We start from the raw sequence: 23,508 nt of genomic DNA on the forward strand, positions 1-23,508 counted from the left end.
CAGCACAACAAAGCTGACCCTGGGGATGAGGAGTGCACGTGAGTTGACCCTGAAACTTGAAACCAGTCTGTCTTATGGTGGCAAGGGCAAGACAGAGATGCCCTCTTCCTTTTTCTTGCTCCTCACCACTTATGCAGGAGCGCTGGCCCAGAGGCCATGAGAGTGGGAGAGCAGGCCTTGTTCCTCACCAGCTGCAGGCCCTGCACCTCGTCTGGGCAATACAGTAGAGCTGCTTTGGTTTCAGGGTGAGAACAGGAGAGCTGGCCTAGCCCCTTGCCTGCTACAGCACTTAGGAGAGCAGACCCTGCACCTTGTCTGGCCAGCACAATAGAGCTGGCCTTGATGGTGGGTTTGGGTGAGCTGGCCTGAGGGCATGAGAGTAGAACTGGCTCTGCCCCTTGCCAACTGCAGCACTGGGTGAACTGGCTGCAGAAGTGCTGGAGAGCCTACCCGGTGGTATGGGTGAAGGAATGCTGGCAGGCTAACCAGCTCAGTGACCTCCCAGGCCCAGATCCAGGGTTTGAATTGGCCACTCCAACATCTACCCCATCTATGAACTACTGGAGCACATGAAGAGGCTGGTCCTACAGATCCAAAGCTGTAGGATCTCCATGACACAGGGCAATAACAGGATATCTGAGAGGAGTTCCAATGAAATTTCAGTATTGATAGTGTAGCAGAAGCCAGAGGCCTCAAACCAGACCAATGACTCACTGCAATGAACTTTTGCAAGTAAAGAAGTGTGGACAAAAGGGTGTACTGTGTGACACACTGTAACAAACTACAGCTTCCACGGCAAGTTTTTTTTTTCCTTTTGTGGGGAGTGACAAGGGTGGAGGGTGGGTACGAAGGGACGGGGACATGAGTGGGATTGGGGTGCATGATGTGAAAGTCACAAAGAATCTAAAAAGTTAAATAATAAAAAAGAAATATGTTAAAAGATTAATATACTTCATACTTAAAGAGCAATTACAGATCAACGAGGAAAGCCCTAATATACAAAGTTTATGACCAGAAGCTTCACAAAGGAATTGACAAGAGACAAAAAGTTTATAAATGTTTAGTATTTTAGTAAAGAAATATAAATTAACTTATCCTACTGCTGAATACACTTCGGATACACAACTTTAATGACTCAAGCTGGATCTAACCTGAAAGCCTCAATCCTGTGGTCTAGGTTTCACAGTTACAGAAAAATACTATGCAGGATTCCAATGGAAGGAAGGAATTACACCACCCTACCCGGCTCTAACACCCGTGAACCATGACAATTACCAGCATGGTGAAATATGCATAAAGGAGCTGTGAGCAGCACTCATGTGTTGGTGCGAACCAACAGTTGTCTAGCTAGGCTTAAGATCCCCTTGGCAGGCCAGAATTCATGCCTGCTACTGGAAACCTGGCAAACTTTCTGGATTAGTGAGGTTATGAACCTTAGAAAAGTAATCTTCTATCCTCTCTTTTCTAGACCAGCATAATTCTTTATCACATTCTAAGTCGATCCAATTTCTTATTTACCCAGATTTCACAAAGCAAACTGCCCACAAACTGACTGTTGGTAAAACACCTAAGAACCAAGTGGTTACAAAGTATACTCTCAGAAGAGGGTGCCCTCAACTGGAAAAGCAGAGAAAGCCTCATGGTTGTGGGACAGAAAGTATGCCACTCTATGCAGTGAGATCTATCAGAAGCTCACTAAACTTAAGATTCACAAACTTCTCTTCCAGCATCCAGTGAAACATTGTTTTGACTTCAAAACAGATCTTATCTTAGAAGAAAGTTCTCACTCATGAGAGGCAAATGAATTACATGGGCATCCTTTTTAAAAACATGAACCTGGTTGGGTGGTGGTGGCATATGCCTTTAATCCCAGCACTCAGGAGGCAGAGGCAGGTGGCCAGCCTGGTCTACAGAGTTCTAGGATACCAAGGGCTACACAGAGAAACCCTGTCTCTTAAAAACAACAACAACAACAACAAACAACAACAAGAACAAAGAAAACCCACATGAACCTGTTTGTCATCCACGAAAAAACATGGAACAATTATGCCAAAAGACAGCTAACTAGAATGTAGATGAACGGCATGTGGAGAACACGCTTAAACACCTACCATGCCAGGAAACATCTCATTCTCGAAAACCGCAAAAAATGTTTCTTCTCTCTTCTTTCTGTTATTGGTAGTTCTGGATATTAATTTTTCCCCCACAGGCTCAAAATATACCTGACTGAGATTGCAAGTGGAAAAATAGGACTTAAGTATTGGTAGTTTTTCTAGTTCCATTTATGTGTGACTTGTTCATATAAATCCAGGGATGTAAAACACTAATGTAAGTAAGAATGTTTCAGCCATTCAACTTTATAACAGTTATAAATAAATATAAAAATAGTCTGGACAATGCTAATATTCTAATTGATGGAAGTGGGGTGAGTAGAACAGCCTTGGTACCTTGGCCTGAACTGACAGTGGCAGCCTTACTGATCTGCTAATTGTCCAGGAATCATTCTTCTCCCCTTTGAAGAATATAGCTTCAGACATTCTAATGACCCATCCCATACAATTCTAGAAGTCTATTCTCCTCTGTTTCATTTTATCCTGCCTACTTTAGTTTAGACTGGCACTGCTTCTGCTGGTAACTACATCTCTACACCTGCTTTCTTCCTCCTTTCTACTGCAGCTCCCCTCTAAGATACAGACTGGCAGGGCTGGAGACATGGATTAGTGGTTAAGAACACTTGCTTCCTTTCCAGAGAACCCGAGTTTGAGTCTCAGCCACATAATGGCTTACAACCATCTATTCCAGTTTTAAAGGATCCAATGCCCACTTCGGATCTCTGCCAGCACCAAGCACACATGTGGTACATAGACATACATGCAGGCAAAACACTCATACACATAAAAACTTTAAAATAATAAAAGTAGGGATTGGCTGAGAATTTTCTAAACCTTTCGTATTTGGTTCCTTTTTTTCTTAATAATTCCTTCAAGTTACTGTAAGCAGTAAAGAGAAACAACACTTTGGTAGTAACCTCTAAAGGGAAATGTGCAAGTCTATCACTTTTAACTACTATTTACCAGATAAAACCACAAGCCCAGAGAGTATAGTTCCTCAATAAAGCAACTGCCCAGCATGGGTAAGATCCTGAGTTCAAATTCCAGCTGCACAACAAAAGCAAATGAGTCAATGTGTGCGTTTAATGGACTTATTTGCCACTTTGTTCCATGGATCGCTCTTCCTCCAGCTTTGCATATGCATACAAGGAAAGTTACCTTTCTCATCCGGAAGAGATGGAATACTGTCACTTCGTAAAGAATCATCAGCAGCTGTCTGAAGCTGTTCCTCAATTGAACCCTCCATCTTTTCACCGTGAAATTTCTTCTCATTTTCCTTGCTAGGTGGAACTGAAGGGCTGTCTTGTCGGCTGCTACCACTACTACTTCTGTGTACACGGATGTTATGGAAACAAACATACAGCAAAGAAATTAAATCATAACTTCAAAGTAAACTAATTCAGCCAAAAGACTGTGCTTCATACTCAAGTAAGTCATACACTGAAGGCAGACAGACATACTATAAAATACGCAGGAAGATCAGGAGAGGTCGTTTTCCTTGGAAATACAACAGACAACCACGATTCACAGGTTACCATGTCCCTATTTCATTTCACAGTCACATTTTCGGGTTAAAGGGAGGCTTCTGCTTACTATTTTCATTTTCTTTCACTAATTGTATCACTAATTGTGCTACTGGAGCTGTTCTTGATAAACTATTTAAACTTCTCATTTTAAATTTATAAATTGCTTTTTTCCTCTAAAAATATCAGGTAGTGCTGATCTTTTCTTTTTTCTTTTTTCTTTTAGACAAGGTCTCACGCAGCCCACATGAACTCCTGGTTCTCCTGACTACATCCCAAGTGCTGGGACTATAGGCACCAAGTTCCACAGTAGATTGTATATGGTGCTAGGGCCTGAGCTCAAAGGCTTGTACATGCTACACAAACCCTACCAGGTCATCTACATACAGACCCTGTACCTTCTTTAAAAACCTTTATTTGCTTTAAATTAAACAAACACACAAACAAGGGAAAAATATCAAATAAAAGCTCTTTTCTTATATCCCACGACTCTATTCTTAATTATTTTTCTTTCTACCTTCAGAGCTAAGTTCTGTATTTATTTCACTTGGTTTTAATTTTTATCTTTCCTTAAAATCCTGCTTTAGCTATGGTGAGTCTGTGAGCTGTAAGTGCATACCGTTCCACCTGAATGCCTACAATCAGAAGACAGTAACTAGTGTTCATAAGGATGGGAGAAAACTTTACACTTCTGATTCAAAAGTACTGAGACTTCTGAAAAGAGTCTGGCAACGCTTGACAAAGTTTCAGTCTTTCAAAAACAAAACAAAATAAAACATTTATCACAGGGTTCAGTAGTTCTTAAACATATACTTATAAAATATGAAAACATACATCTACACAAAAGCTTTAATATTAATGTTCACAGCAGAATTATTCATTATACCCCAGAAGCAGAAACAAGCAGCACTGGCTATTTGCTGCCAGATAAAATATAATACACACATGCACTAGAATATGACTTGACAGTATTAATACAGTGGTGATATACACTATAACAGGAGATGAGCCCTGGAAACATGGCAAGTGAAAACGGTCATCAGAAACCCAAGCAGCCTGGTTAGACTTTCAAACATGTGAATGGCTGCATTGGGTGCAAACTTAAAAAAAAATTCACGCTGGTTGTTACTCAGCTGAATAAGTAACCTATTAACAGTCCACTGTAGTAACCCAATGGCCTACATGATGCATCAATGGTGGTAGCATTCAGCTAAGGTTAAGAAGAAAACACATAGTGTGAGACATCGTAAGTAATCAATACCTGTTGTGCTTATCACATATTACTGTCCAAGTTCTTAGCTCTTTAATTAAGGCTTTATTATACTTGATGATATGGCTATTCTACCACTAGAAATGCTGGAATGGAGACTGTAAAATCTCCTCAGAGGACTGAACCATAACTGAGAAACACAGACATTAATATTGTGCCAGTATGAATGACAAACTATTCAGTACTATTCCTAATATTAGTATACACAATAACATCAACAGATGTGAGTAAAGCCATCCATGATGGCACATGCTTGAAAGCCCAGTTATAGCCTCTGAGCAGCATACAGTGAGACCACAATCTCAAGGAGAAGGAAAGAGAAGAGGGAGGGAGGGAAAGAGACAAAGGTGAGGGGTGAGAGAAAGGATGTCCCTGTGGAAAAGTGCAGTAAGCCCAGGCTTTAGAACTAGATAAATCAAGGCTCAAATCCTTAATGTGTCACTGCGTGTGCGTGTGTACAAGCATGTGTCTAAGTGTATGTACGTTGTTTTGTGAGTACACAGACATGCAGGCAAGAAGAGCACAGAGCATGATGCAGTGCTGGGATCTAAGTCCAGTCCTCAGGGCTGTGCAGCAAGCACTCTGAACCGCTGAGCCGTCTCTCTAGCCCCTGAGTTGAAGTCTTGATGTCTCAGGGTCTAAGTTCCCTTCTCTAATCTAACATCACTATCTGACTTGAAAGGCTGCTCTAAACATTACATGCAAAAGGAACAACCTATACAATGTTCAGGCTACTCTCAAAAAATAGTAGCTCTATTACTACATGGACAAATATTTGGTATATTAGCTAGTTAAAAAGACTGGCATTGGGCTGGAGAGATGGCTCAGTGGTTAAGAGCACTGACTGCACTTCCAGAGGTCCTGAGTTCAATTCCCAGCAACCACATGGTGGCTCACAACCATCTGTAATGAGATCTGATGCCCTCTTCTGGTGTGTCTGAAGACAGCTTCATATGTAATAAATAAATAAATCTTTAAAAAAAAAAAAAAAAAAAGACTGGCACTTTGAAGGCCAGAGATCATTCAATTTATAGAAACAAAATTTAAAAAGAAAAAGCAATGTTTGGAGTGTTTATCAGAGTTCACTACACTGCACTGATGAAAGCCTTTCTCACCTCCGATAATCGTGACTCCTGTATCTTGAAGACTCAGAATAACTATCCCGGGAAGGGGAATACTTCTGACGCTTTGAGTCCAGAGTTCCTTCTTTACTCTGGGAGAGTGAAGCAGAATGACTTATTCTAAAAACAAACAAAACAAAACCTGATGAAATATTGGGTCTCCAGTAAGATAAGGACTTTAATAGAACATAAAATCTTGAATGCATAAAAATTACAAAATAAGTGTAGAAAGCATTTTAGAATTCAAACAGAAAAGGACATATAATACAAAGAATACCCTCACTAGCCACTCCTATTCTCAATAAATTTAAAAAAAATCTATGAATTAGAGACAGTTAAAGCATTATTTAAGGAACACACACACACACACACACACACACAAAACAAGCAGGGTGTGGTGGTGCACACCTTTAAGCCCAGAACTTGGGAGGCAGAGGCAGATGGATCTCTGAGTTTGGGGCCTGATCTACAGAGTGAGTCCCTGTCTCAAAAAACAAAACAAAATACAAAACCCAAAAACAAATTCACCAAACAACTACAGAAACAAACAAACAAAACAAAAACAACACACAAAGCTTGAAGTAATGGCTCCTGCTTGTAATCTCTGTACTTGGGAGGAGGAGACCAGAGGACTGCACAAAGTCTTGACAGCACCAGCTGCACTGCACAGTGAGCTCCAGGCCAGACTGACTTCCAGTGGAAGTCGCTGCAAAAAGGTCTCTCCAAAAGAAACACAAACACACACACACACACACACACACACACACAGAGTGACTGGGCATGGCAACTTACACCTTTATTTAATCCCTGCACTTGGGAGGCTAGGTTTGAGACCAGTCTACATAATAAGCTCCAGGCTAGCCAAGGCTACAGAGTGAGGCTCTCTCTTAGAAAATTTTTAAGTGACTTTTCATTGTTTTTAGAGTAAAGTCTAAAATTCTAACATCTGCAAGGTCTCACCCTGGTTGTCCCACACCACTTTCCTCTCTGCTCTCTTCTTCCAGTCACACTGGCCTTTTCTGTTTTGAATTCCTCTTAAATACGTTGTGTTCCTTTTCCCTTCAAGGTTTTTAATCTGACTATTTACCTCCTTTGTATCACCTATTATCTACTATATCCCATTCCAAGTCTTTAACACCTTCTTGATTACCTGGCCTTCTGCTATTTAAAGTCAAGTATTACATACCTTTGAAACACATTTCTTTTATAACGCTTATCTGAGTTTATTGTTTTCATCCACTTAACTGAGTATTTGACAAATGTTCCTCTTCCCATTGGACTGTACACCCATAACTGTATTCTCTATACCCTAAGTGGTGCATATGACAAAAGGGTACTTCATTACGTATTTTTGAATGGCTGCATACTCACCTATCTGTTTCAGCTTTGGTCCTCAGTTGTTTCATGTAGTCTGGAAAATGCTGCCGCTGGTGGTTGTACAGTGTTGCTAGGGGAACTCCAGAAGTCGTGATGGCATCTGCGAGGTGTGTTCGAGTTAGTTCTGCCATCTAAACGTAAACACACCAAACAGCAAAAGTAGACTTTAAAAGGTAGTCACAGGAGAGCTGAAAAGGAGCATAATGCCCTGGAAAGATCACTGAACTGGGACTGGCAAGATGGCTGCTCAGACAAAGGCTGCCAAGTTTGAGGGCCTGAGTTTGATCTCTGAGACCCACACGGTTGCAGGAGAGAAGCATCTCCTTCAAACTGTCCCCTAACTTCAACACTCAAACTCACCTGACCTCTCCCCAAAACAAGTAAATAAATAATGTGATCTTAGTGGAGCTTTGCTCAGAGTCACTAAGTCAAAGTATGCATCTTGTAGGTGCTAGACACCATTACCAGCCAGACCTTGGTTATTCAGGATGACTCAGAAGAAAAAGCAAGGGCTCTCACCTCACAGATCTGCCGAGCTGCATCTGTGGTGAGGCGTGCAGTCTCTGATTGCTGAGCTGTTATTTTACACGTAGCTTCCTGGAGGACTTCAGTCACTTCTCTTTGTGATTTAACCACCTGCTGTAATGATTCTGCATGGACCTATAAATAAAACAGTTAGGGTTTAGTCTTCCTTCCATGTAACTTAACTTTAACTTATAAATTTGTTACATGGACCAACTACTTGATGAAAAATACACTTGACTATAACCTGGATTTCAGAGTTGATGGGTCTGTGGTGATTAACTGTTATGCACCTTGGTTGCTGCTTCTCTAAACTGGGACTGAGTCTTGACTACTTATTTCAAAGGGTTGCTACATAACTCAAATGTCATGAAATTACCACATAAAAAGTACTAAACATTATTTGCCACCTTTCTTTTTTATTTTATTCTTATATGCTTAATGAGTTCTACAGTGAACTTTTTAAATATAAAGTTTTAGGTTTAAAAAACCAACATCTGCCACAAAACAAATTACCTGAGCTGTTTTGTTTCGGGTTTCTTCTAACTGTCTCTGACACTCCAGAGCCTCTTGTTCAGCTTTTAACTTCAATAAAGCCAAATCTCTTTCATGACGTTGCTGCTGTGCCTTTCAATTAAAGTGATGAAATATTAATTCTTCAGCATTAAAATGTCTTGATACAGTTGCTATAGTAAACACATCCCTTTGCTCCCTATCTTCTCTCCTTTTTGCTTCAAATAGGAACTTTTATGGAGCAAGCTGGCCTCAAACTAACAGGCAATCTGTCTCAGTTTGCTGTAGAGCTAGAATTGCAAACAGGAACCACCATACTAGACTCACAGTGTTTCTAATGTAAATGACGGACGGCAAACAATGAGAGCCCAAAGGAAGGCAACAAACTCTGAAGACATCAGACAGTTTACCATTTACCAGCAGGACTTAGTGGCCATCTCCCATGTATCACTATCTCTATACAGAAATTTTATAAGAATACCAAAAGCTGGTTAGAAAGCAAAAACTATACCACCTAACTCTTTGGTTTTACTAAAGTTATATATGTAAAACTAAAAATAACGCCTCGTTCCTCATCATTTTGACTTTGCTTCTGAAGGAGCAATTTCACTTAAAATGTTGCCTCCCTAAAGGCCACCTTTCGGAAAACACACACACACACACCTTTCTGACAACATCATTCCATACAGTGTTAACTCCAAGGGTGTATGTGTGTGTGTATAGGTTCTCTATAGGTGGTTAGCCTATACGTGAAGTTATATAGTGCCATGAACAGACTTGGGATTTCCAAAATTATAATGTAGCCCGGAAATAGTACGAAAAAAATCTGTGTATGTATGGGCACGCATGTAAGTGTACATAACTGTTTCCTATTGTAAAGGGAGTTCAGGACTCCTGCCCACTCTGACTCAGTAACAGTAGTGTCATCCAGTTACTGTGGGGACAGTACAAAGTCTCTAGCTGTTTTCAAACATGGCCTATGAAACATTGAAAGGGACGGACATCTACTGTGTTAAGGACTGCCACACTCAAAGCTTATTCCAAATCCACGGTCGACATGGTCTTTCCACTGCAATGAGGCCAACTATTCACTGTTAAACCATTTTAAAAAACAATATGAGAGTTTTTCCGCAAAGTTTTAGATGCTTATATGTGTCCCAAGCAATAATCCTGGGTATTTATGCAAGAAAAATGAAAATATGTTGTAGGACCTACTTACAAATCATTGGTTTATTACTAGGCAAAATTACAATGTCATAGATAAATCTTAGTTTTACGATGAATAAAATAAACTAAATACAACAGAGTTAGAAATAAACATGAACCATATACAATTCTGGAAAAGACAAAAATAAACCATAGCATAAGAAAACAGACTGAATACGCCTATGGGAATTACAGAAAATGGGAATGGGTCAATGTCTGGGATGAGAGGAATCTTCTATTGATTAGATGGTTGTTGTGGAGGAATATACATTAATCAAAACTGCACACCTAAAATCTGCAATTTTTATTGAATGTAATACCTAAGTAAAATAAAATAAAAAATGGTGCCCTAGAGCATCCACAAAGGAGAACACTGGTTAACCCCTGGATGTGCTGAGTTACAGTACACACTATCCTTGTTTTATAAAAGATCTGAATCTCAGAAACCGTTAGCTGGTTTGTTTGTTTAGTTCAAATAAAGCATTAAAAATCAAATAAAGTGGGGGCAGCAAGCTCATACAACAAGTAAAGGAGCTTGCTGCCAGGCCCTACAACCTGAGTTCAATCTCCAAGAACAACATGGTAGAAGAAGTGATTTCCAAGATTTGTCCTCTGATCTCCTGAGACAATACACATACAATAAACAAATGCATTTTAAATAAATAAAAATAACAAAACAATAGCAAATGCCAAATAAAAGAACACAATACCAAAAATCACCACCACCACCAAAAATTTAAAAAAAAAAAAAAACCAGCAACAACAACCCAGACAAACCTAATTATTTCCATCAGGAAAGAAAAACAGATGATTGTTGTCATTAATCTTCATTAATTCAATCCTTAATTTTAAGTCATTAAAACAGAGGATAAAGCATGAAAACCCAAGAATGTGAAAAAGAGCAACTGTGCTAGCGTTCTCCTGTCACACAGTCTATTTTCAATTCTCTTGGTGGTGCCAATTTTTTTGGTTTGCTTGGTTTGGTCTTTGAGGAAGGGTCTGGTTAGAGAGTCCCACTTGACCTTGAATTCCTGATCCTCCTGACTCAGCTGCCCAGGATAAGATTGCAAGCATGCACTACCAAATCAGGCTTCAGGTTTCTTTTTAGTAATCCACATGATAGTTTTTCTTCTATTATTTACAGGTACTATTCAGACTATTTTTAATTCTCCTTGGAAGTTTGATTTTTTTTTCTTTTTTTTTTTGAGACAGAGTTTCTCTGTATGTAGTCTTAGCTGTTCTGGAACTTGCTATATAGACCATGCTGGCCTTGAACTCACAGAGATACTCTTGCCTCTGCCTCCTGAATGCTGGGATTACAGATACACCACAATGCCTGGCTTGAAAGTTTTGGTTTTTAAACAAACAAAACTCATTAAGAGTAATTCTAAACACAAAGAAAAGAAGAAAACCACAGGGAAAAAATTAAGAAAATTCAACTAATACCTTTATGATCTGAGCCAGAGATACACTCTCCTGCTGAGCGAGGGCAATGCCTCTAACTCTTTCCACATCAGACAGCTGACGAACTGACTCCTCAATGGCACTCAGGTAACTGAGTTCTGCAGCCATGCGATGCTGAAGGCCAGCAGGAGAGAAACGCTTAGAACCTGGGGGACAGAAGTATCATTAAATCAAAAGGTTCACACAATAGGACAAAACCAGCTCTCATTTTATAAGCACGTGACAAATCTACCTTTTCTTTGTACTAAAGACAGTGACTTATTAGTATATTGTATTTTAATAGTTACTTCTGTCCTTCTCTTATGGGCATGTATATATACATGTTACATGCCTACAGATGGAATAGAGTATTTGGGGGATGAGTTTTTACTAATGCTGGCAACACAGAAAAAAATGAACATGGTTGAATTTATGCTTTTGAATATTTAATTTCTACACAGTTTTTGCTTAACACTTCAAAGACTAATCATATAAACTTGAAGTAATATTTCCCTATCACTTAGTTTGCTGTCTTTCTTGTTAGTTTCTATCTCTCTTTTGAGGTATGGTTTCACGTACCCCAGACTGACCTTCTAACTCACTCAGTGGCCTAGGATGAGGTGAGTGCATCCTGCACATGATTTATGTAGCGTCTGATAAACCCAGGCTAGGCCAGCACTCCACTAGCCAATGTATACCTGACCCGTAACTTTGTTTTTTTGATTCAACTCCTTTATCATTTATTCTTTTGACCCTCTACTCTCAAACTTTTACCTGTATGAATATACTTACCTGGTGTTGAAGCCATCTCTGTTTTATTCACATCAGTGAAAACTGCAGTGGGCTTAAATCCAGTTGTAGTTGGAGGTACTATGACTGAGGACTTAGACCTCTCTAAAGAGGTCCCAGGAAGGTCAAACTGTAACAATTTCTGTGAACTTGGAGATAGGGGAGAAGTTGGAGTCTTCTGAGATCTTCCCTTGTCTGATGAGCCACTAGAAGATTTTTGCATAAAGACATTAGAGAAACTACTCCAAGAAGCAGCCAAACAGTAAGAATAACAAACATGTTTTCTTTACCGACATGAATTAGCTTTACCAATACTAGTTATGATGGAGGCAGTCACTCACTCAACAGTCACTGCTCGACTGGACTGCATGAACACGTCTCTAGTTGCTAGATCCACAGTGTTGAACAAGCTAGGTAAACTGCCCTTAAATTAAATAGTGAAGTAGCTTTTAACTAAATCAGCACCGAACAAGTCACATACACCACAGTTCATTCATTCCGTTATGAAGCAAAACTTAAGACAGCCATTATACACTAATAAAAATATAACTGAATTTTAGAAACAAATATTAAAACGTGTCTCAAGTAAAATACCATTTTGTGTTTATGTTTCTTTAAAGCCATGTTCATTTTCTCTGTTAAACCAAAGGTTATAGCAAAAAGTTATTTTCATACTGTCATCTCCAAATACTTAATATATGTCTACCTATACATACCAAATTTTTTAACACTGTCTGAGCTTTTCTTATGTAACTTCACATAACTGACTGTAACAACTCTTAAGGTATTTAACACCACACAAAATACAATTCATTCATGTATACTTGTATTGGACATCTGCTTGATAAATAAGAGATTCCCTACAAAGTATTTAGCACAATTAACACTTTGTGTGTGTGTGTGTGTGTGTGTGTGTGTGTGTGTGTAGCCTTGGCTGTCCTGTAACTCAATTTGCAGACCAGGGTGGCCTGGAACTCAGAGATCCACCTGCCTCTGTCTCCTGAGCACTGGGATCAAAGGTGTTGGCCACCACACCTGGTGCAATTAAGACATTTTTAATATATTAAAATAGGTTTACTTTTAACTTCTGAAAAAAAATGTGATGGATTTTAAAGGCAAACAAAAATTATGCCTACCTTGAATATCTGAAGAAAAATAGAATGTAACAGTAGTGCCCCTCCACACACAGAGGGATATGTTCTTAGTACCTCCAATAGATACCTGAAACCTTAGGTAGTACCAAAACCTGATACACACTATTTACACACATACATGTTTAATGCCTTTCCTGTACATTAAAAAATATTTGTTTTATGTGTATATATGTGTACCTGAGTGTACATTTCTGTAGGACTTGGTGCAGGAGGCTGAGGTGACCAAAAGGGGGCACTGGATTCCCTAGAACTGGAGTTACAGTGGTTGAGAACAACAATGTGGGTGCTAAGAACCACCCCGGATCCTCTGGAAGAGCACTGAGAGCTCTAACACGCTGAGTCATCTCTCCAGCTTCACTTTCTCATCTTAGCCTGTTACTTGCCACCCAGTGTGGCTGTGAACGTTACGTCTGAGGTGCTGCAGTAAAACTATTGTGACATTCTTTTACCATCTCCATAACTTCAGAAATAAATTGCATTTCTCACTGTAGCTCTTTGCTACATAACTTCAGCATACAATCTTTTCCATTCCTTTTTTTTGTTTTGTTTTTTTACCTTTCACTTAAAGGAAGCACTTTATAAGGTCTTTTTAGCATATACAAATTAGCACTGTTACTATCCTTAGATTGAAATCCATTATTAAATTTTAAAAAAGTTTAATTAAACTCAAACACAGAGAGAGATAAGAAACACAGAAAGAGAAAGAGATGCTCAAAGAGATGAGTCAAATGGAAGACAGGCCTGAATCCTATGCAATTACTTAGAACAATATTACTTTAAGGAAAGAAGTCATTTATTTCTACAATTTTCTACATAATATTTTACAATGACAGTTGACCATAATTGAGCCATTGAAAGCAAAACAATGTATAGGAGACTATAGTCGATTTGATTTATAGTACCTAAAATGAATTCTCATTTTGAATTCTACCACATTAGACAAAATAAAGGACTCTGTAACTCACTGTATGGTTTCACAAGATGAATTTATATTTGCAGCCTCGGGCGGGGGGTGGGGGGGAGATGGAGGGACCCTCTAGAAAGTACAAGAGACCGGGAGGTGAGAGACTCTCAGGACTCATTAGGGGTGACCTTAGTCAAAATGGCAACAATGGGGAGAGTCTACCTCCAGTAGATAGACAGGACTTCAAGTGGAGGGACAGGGTTTCCAATCCACAGTTAAAATTTCTGATCCAGACTTGTTCCTGTCTAAAAGAACTGCAAGAACAAAAATGAAAAAGAGACTGAAGGAAACGTGGTCCAATGACCAGCCCAACTTGGGATCCATCTCATAGAGGGGTGAGGAAGCACCAAGACCTGACACTATTACTGATACTATGATGTGCTTACAGACAGGATTCTGGCCCTCTGAGAGGCCCTACCAGCAGCTGACTGAGACAGATGCAGATACTTATACCCAACCATTGAACTGAAGTCAGGGACCCCTATGGTTGAATTAGGGGAAGGATTGAAGAAGCTGAAGGGAAGGGCAGCCCCATAGGAAGACCAGCAGATTCAACTAACCCAGACCCCAGTGAGCTCCCAGAGACTGAGCCACTGATCAGGCAGCATACACAGGCTGGTCCAAGGACCCTGGCACATATACAACAGAGGACTGCCTGGTCTGGCCTCAGTGGGAGAAGACGCGTCTGATCCTTGAATGACTTGAAGCCCCAGGGAAGGGAGAGGTTTGATGAGGGAGGAGCATCTTCTTGGAGGCAAGAGGGAGGAGGAATGGGATGAGGAACTGTGGGAGGAGGGACCAAGATGGGGGCAATGGCTGGAATATAAATAAAAAACCCCTGCTGGTTGAAGTGGCATGGCACTCCTATTGTGAGATGGAAGGCAGAGACTGGAGAATCACTGGAAGCTCAAAGGACAACAGCTTGGGAGTTCAATGTTGTAACAGAACCAGCATGGTACAAACAAGAAGAGAGACGGTCTCAACAGAGAGGAAGGAGAGAACTGACACCTCCTCAAAGTGTCCTCTCACCTCCACATATGGACAGTAAACCACAAATGTCCACACTCACACACACCACACACACATATCACACACACACCATACACACACATCACACACACACACACCACACACACATCACACACACATACCACACACACACACCACACACACACACACCACACAAAGATCACACACACACAAATACAAACACATCACACACACACTCACACACACCACACACATACACACTCACACACATCATACACACATCACACACACACCACACACACATCACACACACACACCACACATACATCACACACACACACCACACACACATATAACACACACACACCACACACACATCACACACACACAAACACATCACACACACACTCACATACACCACACACACATCACACACACACATCACACACACACACCACACACATCACACACACACAAACACATCACACACATCACACACACACACATATCACAGACACACAAACACACACACATCACACACCCACACACAACTTTAAAGCATTTTTAAAAGAATGAAAAATACAGGTACACAAATTCCATGGTCAGTGTAAGAGTGATACTTCAGAGAATGTTTGAGTAGTCTTAACTAGACAGGACAAAACTACTTAGAGGAAGAAATAATTTCAACAATGAAATGAACGGGATACTGAGTAGTTGTGTTTAGAGTGGAAGAACAGAGTTGAGGAACACAATTTGTAGAAATGAGGTGCTCTGTGGTGCTCCAATGGAGACACTCCAGTAGGACTAGGTCAAGCATTTCTCTGTGGGGTAGCTCACCTACCTCATGAACCCCAAGAAAGGCTTAGACAAAAGAATGAGCCAAGAACAACATAACAATGATGTCAGGAGAGAAAAAGGGCTTGTGCTTGAAGCAAATAATTACTAGAGATGTCTTTAAAAAACAGTTGCAATGAGGAATAGCCACATGCTAAAACAAAGTATACAGCTGTCAACTGTTACAGTGTCCTTCAGAAAGTAAACAACCTATACCAGCTCAAACATGTACACAGTGAACTGCCAAGCTCAAATTTACCAAATTCACTGAACAACAATATATTTAACTTCCATTACATACAAATGTCAGCATAAAGAATATGTGCTTTACCTTACAGAATGCCCAGAAAGTTCCTCCAATGTGCTCTCAGCATCCAGAGTCTGCTCATGGTCTCTAATTCCAAGTTTGTTGCTAGCCCCAAGTTTCCTTCCTGGATGGGAGCCACGCTCTGAGTCTGATTGGACTTTTTCCTCATCAGTAAATGTGTTCTGAGCATTTCCAGTGAATGAATCCAACCCTGTAAAGGTCATTTTTGTAAGCAAATTTCCAACATTAGACTTACTGGGATAGCTGATAAAATTTTTTCAGTAAAATAAATTACAGATCAGAGTATTTAAATTTAATTTACATTTAAAACCAATTTTTTATATCTAAAATGAAGTAGTTCATTTTTCTGCCTCCACTTAAGAAAACAGCCATTAGGCACATGTATGTCTGTAATTCCAGAGTCCACTCTTCTACCTGTGTGAAGTAGAGACCAGCCAAATTTATAGAAGCAGTGGCTGTCAGCAGCTGAGGAGGGGAGAGTGGAGATGGCGGTAGTGACGGTCTTGATGATACAAATGTGGACTTAATGTCACTGAACTTGAACATGATTGAAATGACTTGTTTTGTTTTAGAGATGGTAGCTCATGTAGCCCATGCTGGCCTCGCTTTACTATGCAGCTGAAGAAGACCATGAACTCCTGTCTCTACCTCCTGAGTACTGCCATTACAGGAATGCACCATCATACCACATAGTCTGTAGTGTGGGGATCAAACACAGGCCTTTGTATATTCTAGGCAAGGACATCTATCTACCAACTGAGCTAATTCTCTAGCCTGATAAACCTGGAGCCTTTGAAAAGGGCTTATGAAAAAGCCTATGCATTATTATTATTGTCATTTTGATTTTTCTGAGACAAGGCCTTCACTATATAGACTTGGCTGCCCTGGAACTCACTATATAGACCAGTCTGGCCTCAAACTCACAGAGATCAGACTGCCTCTACTTCCCCAGTGTTAAGATTAAAGGGATGCCTCACCACATCTGGCTATATGTGTATTATTTTACCAAAATAAAATTGTAAACTGTGAGCACTATCATCTTTACATTAGAAATTACAGGCAATTATTTTTTTTAAATATAATCTCCTCTACTGACCAGTTAGTTTCTTTCCATATTCTTATCCTACCTCATATTTTAGAATTCAATAAGCAGTTTATCTTTTTAAGGAAAAATACATACAAAAGAAAAATCAGGCTGGAGTGATGGCTCAGCAGTTAAGAGCACTGACTGCTCTTTCAGAGGTCCTGAGTTCAATTCCCAGCAACCAGATGGTGGCTCACAACCATCTGTAATGGGATTCAATGTCCTATTCTGGTGTGTCTGAAGACCGCCTCTGTGTGTGTGTGTGTGTGTGTGTGTGTGTGTGTGTGTGTGTGTGTGTGTGTAATAAATAAATCTTAAAAAAAGAAAAATCACTCACAAGCTTGAAACCATTGTGTGAGCATGAGAAGCGTTTGCATGTTCTCCATGTCTCCCGACCTATAGGTCTACAGAATACATATGGGACTGGAGAGATTACTTACTGGTAAAGTGCTTGCTGCCTAACCAGGAAAGTTGGGATCCCCTAAATCCACATAAGATCAGGCTTAGTAGCAAGTATCTGCAACCCCAGCACTTAAACAAAAGATGGAAGAAGAGACTCTCAGAAGCTCATGGGCAGAGAGCTTCTTGTACTCACAGTCTGTCTCAAGGTGAGGAAAAACTAAACCCACAGTTGTACACTGACCTCCACAGACATATATACATGCTCACATAGTGATCTGTGTATAACTGTACACATCGGCAGGTATATAAATCACTCAAAAAGATTTACTGAGTGACAAAAGGTACAACTACTATGCTAAGTACTATGGTACACACATCATTTCCAATAGTCTCTCTTGCTCTTCAAATCACCATATGACCTCCAGTCTGCTTTACAGAGAAGGAAATTTGAAGATTATGTGTGATGATGCTTAGAGATGTGATATACTACCAAGTTGGGTTTTTTTTAAGCAGTTGCAAAGCAATATCATTTTTACTTCTTTTTAAAATAAAGATATGGCTTCATGTATATATTTGAAAAAGTCATCAAAAACAATAATAGTAGTTGCCTCTGAACAAATGGATTATGGATGACTTATACATTTAAATTTTTTGTTTTATTTACCTGCATGTGGGAGAGCCAACTGCACACTTAGAAGAGTGCCACAGCACATACACAGAGGTCAAAGGTGGCTATGTGTCCTCTTCATTCATGTTTATATGGGTCACAGGGATCAAACTCATGCTGTCAGGATTGTGCAGCCATTGCTGTTACCCACTAAGCCATCTCCATAATTTGCTAGCCCTGATTTATATTTCTTGAATGAGTATTTGTAATTCTGAAATTTTTAATTATGCATCTTGTCTGTATTAAAAGATTTATACTAAAAAGTTTGATGTTTTACAAAAAAAGATATTAAAGATATTTCACAAATGTGAAAGCTAATTACATTATTATAAATAAATTTATCTCCTAATTACAGAACCAAACTATAACTTTAGGTCACTACCACAATACCATGAAGAAGCGAGAAAGCCATCAGGGGGAATTCTACTTACAGTCCATCTTTTCCTTTTTTCCTTTCTTTCCTTTAGAAGCAGATGAGCGAGTTGATACAGCAGAGTGGGCTCCGGAGGAATGCTGTGAGGTAGCATCCACAGAGCCAAGGTCATAGGCAAACTTTCTGCTAGAATGGTCCTCCTGAATGCCTAAGTTGCTACCATCAATTCTGTCCAGGAAAAAGTAATATGAGTTAACAAAAAAAAAAAAATCAAAAGTGAAAAAAATCACAAATTCTGTTTCAAAGGAGCTTTGAATACCTAGATCAGATGCCAAAGCAAAGCTCACTCCTGAGTCAAAAACAAAAGACAAAAACAAAACAAATTTATAACAAAAGGTACTCAAACTAAATAGTGGAAGATATGTCCAACAACTAGTATAAATTTGGTTTTCTGTTGCTCAGTCTATTACTCAGGAGAAAAAAATCTGAGATGAGTTGTTTATTAAGTGAAAACAAATAAAATGTTCCCGGCCTGGAGATGTAGCTCAGTTGGCAGTGTCTGCCTAGCACGCATGGAGCCTCGGGTTTGGTCTACAGAACACCATAAACTGAGAAGGAGGAAATAGGAGGATCAGAAGTTCAAGGCTAACCTTTGCTACATAAGCCCTAGCTTGAGAAAAACAAATGTTTCAGACATGTATGAGAAAAAACACAATGTTGACAATGGGAAACTGTGGCCTCAATTACTACTGATACTTAAACTTACACTTTTATACAGCATAATTATTTTCCTCTGATAATCTTATACAGAAGAATAATCTTAATATATTCTACTTTCATCTATAGTGAAATGCATTAAATCATATTGGTTGATGATATTAATTAAATCCTTAAAAACCTTAATTTAAAAATCTAATCTTTTCTTTAGGCTCAAAATTTAAACTACAATTTTCCTCCTATAGTTTTATGAATATTCATACTATTCCAGCTAGTAGAAAATTAGCAGAACTAATTTCTATAAGATTATCTAATAATTTCTTAGGGGTATATAAAAGATGTTGAATATGGAAAATGATAAATTTACATGGAAATAAAATTTAGGGAAGAAACTCTAGGAAAGTCAAATTTGTTTTGTGATTTTGTATAATTTAACTTCTGTTCTTCAATTTCCTGTCTAAGACTAGTATTCTAAGAAGAATGACCCTTTCCACAGCAGGCTATTACAACAGTGAGTTGTACAGGCACAGTCCTCCCTTTCAGTGTCTTGCACACTAAGGTCCCAATGATCATCTGCTGTTATAATCAATGTTTTCAAAGCTTAGATTTTTATTGTATACCAAAGTCAAGATGTTGTCTTGATTAAACAGTATTACTAGGATCATAAAATTAAATATCTGATTTTCCTCAATTTACCACAAAAACAATTTTTTATATTTCTCATATTAATAGGTTGAAGACCATTTCCCAATGCTATCCTCTATTGGGGACTCACAGACTTACTTATAACCTGTATTTTCTTTCTTATGTACCAGGTCCTGTTTTAAGTATTCTATGTTCCACTCACCAGGTGTGGCAACACACAGAGGTAATCCCAGAACACTTGAGAATTGGAGGCAGGAGGATCAGGAGTTTAAACTCATCCTTGGCTACATGAGACCATATCTCAAAAAAAAGAGAAAAATGTGTATTTTACTGAACATTTGTAACAACTCTGTGAGGTAAGCAGGTAAGACTATTTTCACCAAGCAAGCACTCAACTGAACAAGTCAATTCAGATAGTCTGGATCCAGAGTTCATGATCAGCCTGTTACACAGCCTTTGTATGTATCAACAATTAAGATGTGACTTAAATTCTGACCAGAGCTCTCTCATTTGTATACATATTTGCTATCAAATTCTTACTGAGATTCAAGAGTTGATTTCTTTTCTGTCAGTGTCCCACTTCCTGGAGAGGAGACAAAATCATCTTCATACGAAACGCTGCTGAGTGGGGTTGTGGTGGCATTCAAAGGCCGTGATACCAATGTCCCCCTGTCTTCAAACCCTATAAAATAATAATAATTGAGGTATGGTTAGAAACAAAAAAAATTTAAACTACAAGCAAAGCATTCTACAACTTCATGTTATTAACATAAACAAATGATACTTTCATTTGCTTTTATAGTTTTTTTTTTTTTTCTAAGACAGGGTTTCTCTATGTAGCCTTGGCTGTCCTGGAACTTGCTTTGTAGACCATGCTGGCCTCAAACTCTGAGATCCTCCTGCCTCTGCCACCCAAGTGCTCAGATTAAAGGCTTGCACCACTATGTCTGGCTATCTTCACTTCTTTTTAGGAAAAAATTGAAAATAAATAATTCATGTATCCATTACTAGCTTCAACAACAACTAATTAAAAAAAAAACAAGCTAGTTTCAGGCATATTTATGCATAGGTGAAAAAGAAGAATTCACTTACTGGCATAAGGCATGATTCCGATATTAAATATGGGGAAGAGGGCATGTTTGTGTTTTTTCTGCAGGATGCTGAAGGAGCATGGTGGCTGCCTGAGCAATGGATGAGATATGCTGATGTCAGGACAAAGAAGGATGCTGACCTGTGAGCTTGCTGAGTGCCCTGATAATGGTGACTGGGAAGCTGTACTGGACATATATTTCCAACCCACCTTTGCTTACCTATACCCCAGATGGCACAAGCTGCCTTGCCTCAACCTTGTGGAACAGAGAATCAAAAAGAGAAGTTACAATGACTCTTGTATTTTTCTTACATGTGACCAGTTATTCGGACTCAATCACAGACTGATCTAGAAATCAATCCAATATTGGAAATAACAGTCTTCATTTGGAAGGCTGCTTCTGGACATTTTCAGAGACATATTTGGAAGTTTGCTGCAGTTCTCTACAATGTTATGATAGCAAGAGATAAAGTTGGAACAGGATCTGGATTTCAAACAAGTGTTAGTATATTTGTTAAGGCTCTTTTAATTGTCAACTTAAAATTACTTTTGTGTCTTCTACAGTATTTAATGTAAGTTGCATTGATTGTATACTTTCTAATTGTGTTAGTGTGTTGAAACCCAGCATGTCTGTTACGGAGATCTATCAATCAGCTTTTGTTTTATTGCCCTGAGTATTACAGAACCTTGATATTCAGAAAAAAAGTTTACAAGTACTGGAAGAAGTGAGTCAGGCTTTAAGCAGAAGCAAGAGGGTAGTGGGCTTGATTATTGCTCGTATAACAGCTTTAATTAAATTAACTGCTAGCACCACTGCTTCTTCAATTGCTTTGACACAAGAAGTTAAGACTTTTGTTAATCATTTAGCAAAAAATGTTACTAATGTGTTGAATATACAAGAGGATTTAGATAGGGATTTGGAACAACAGATTGATGCTCTTTTTTGAATCCAATTAAAATTATTGGAAGGAGGGTCAGAGTTTAAGAGAAAGGAGCCAGCCGTATTAAGTGTCAAGTCAAATATCATTGGATTTGTGTTAGTTCTAAAATTTACAGGGGCAGTCATTATAATTAGGAAAAAAATTTAAAGACACTTGCAGGGTATTTGGCATAATTCTAACATCTCTCTGGATGTTTTAACTTTGCATAGTGAGCTTAGAATTTAAAGAATGCTACTCTGCTGAGCGTTGATGCGACAGATACTGCTGATAAAATTACTCATGGCCTAAGGTCTGTATTTCTATTTTGGTCAGGCTTCAAGAATGGCATATATAGCTTGATCATGCTAGCCCTTTTTGTCCTGGGAATATTTTTAGTCCTGCTCATTGTGTTAAAGCTTGTCTTTAACAACATCAACATGTTGGCAGCAAAAGTACATGGTCATGAAACTAAAAATGGACCCCCAGACAGAGTTATTAAATTAACAGACTGGCAAGCCAAGGACGGGTAAAATTCTGTACAGAGCCTTACCAAACTATGACAGAATTGCATTGCCTTTGATAATGCATATTCCAGGATGGGTAAGGAAGGCATGCTTGTCAGAACGACCTAAGACAGGCTCAATCTTGTTTATGAAATTAAAAAGGGGGAGAGGCAGAGAGCTTTTGGGGCTGCTTGGCAAGAATCTGACATGGGCCAAGGACAAGGAAATGAGCTATTTGGCAGAAATATGACATTGGCCAAGGACAAGGAAGTGGGCTTCAGGCAGGAATCTGACATTAGGCTAGAACAAAGAAGTAATTTCAGGCAGGAATCTAAATCTTAGGCTAGAACAAAGAAGTAATTTCAGACAGGAATCTAAGTCTTAGGCTAGAACAAGGAAGTAAGACATGAAAATGACTTTGGGCTAGGAGAGAGAAGTAGGCTCAGATACTTTGGTCATCCTGATAAGCCCTTAGAAACAGTGATCACTGGAGTGTTCACAGAACTTTGTTTATTGTCTTGCTTGTTCTTTGACTGTTTGTGTTTACTGTCTTACTTGTTCCTTGACTATTTGCATCTATTGTATTGCTAGTTCCTCAACCTAGAACTGACCTTAATACTTGCAGGTAATTAAAATGGTATGAAAACAAAAAGGAGGAGGGGGGATGGAATGGGGGTTTCTAGGGAAGGGAAATGGGGGAAGGGGATGTCATCTGAAATGTAAATAAATTTAAAAAATTTTTTTTAAAAAAGCGAGTTCAATTAAACAATCTTCTACTGTGACCCTACAGACTATTTTGAAGCAAATCCCAAATGCATATTTCATCTCCAAATATTTCAATATAGGTATAAAATTATAATGATCTAATACAAGAATTTAAGAATGAAACCAATTTTCTTATTAAAAAATAAGAATGTCAAGAAGGAGTGGAGTGATGGCTCAGCAGGTAAGACCAGTGGCAC

At 39.0% G+C, this 23,508-nt stretch overlaps 1 protein-coding gene across 4 annotated transcripts in view; it reads right to left on the reverse strand.

Moving 5' to 3' along the window:
• Cep350 (centrosomal protein 350) overlaps positions 1 to 23,508 on the reverse strand; it is a 137,301-nt gene that overhangs the window by 58,756 nt on the left and 55,037 nt on the right. For 3 of the 4 annotated variants that reach the window (XM_028758394.1, XM_028758385.1, XM_028758408.1), the window contains 10 exons: positions 20,574 to 20,715; positions 18,730 to 18,899; positions 16,149 to 16,335; positions 11,879 to 12,081; positions 11,090 to 11,253; positions 8,441 to 8,551; positions 7,922 to 8,062; positions 7,397 to 7,533; positions 6,020 to 6,145; positions 3,270 to 3,439 (listed from right to left, as the gene is read on the reverse strand). In XM_028758394.1, the coding sequence (XP_028614227.1) occupies positions 3,270 to 3,439; positions 6,020 to 6,145; positions 7,397 to 7,533; positions 7,922 to 8,062; positions 8,441 to 8,551; positions 11,090 to 11,253; positions 11,879 to 12,081; positions 16,149 to 16,335; positions 18,730 to 18,899; positions 20,574 to 20,715 (1,551 nt within the window). The remainder of the gene's footprint in view (positions 1 to 3,269; positions 3,440 to 6,019; positions 6,146 to 7,396; positions 7,534 to 7,921; positions 8,063 to 8,440; positions 8,552 to 11,089; positions 11,254 to 11,878; positions 12,082 to 16,148; positions 16,336 to 18,729; positions 18,900 to 20,573; positions 20,716 to 23,508) is intronic. The other variant, XM_028758401.1, reaches the window with a different exon arrangement.

The sequence above is a fragment of the Grammomys surdaster genome, unplaced genomic scaffold (genome assembly GCF_004785775.1).
Source record: "Grammomys surdaster isolate TR1022 unplaced genomic scaffold, NIH_TR_1.0 130, whole genome shotgun sequence".
NCBI classification, from domain to species: Eukaryota; Metazoa; Chordata; class Mammalia; order Rodentia; family Muridae; genus Grammomys; species Grammomys surdaster.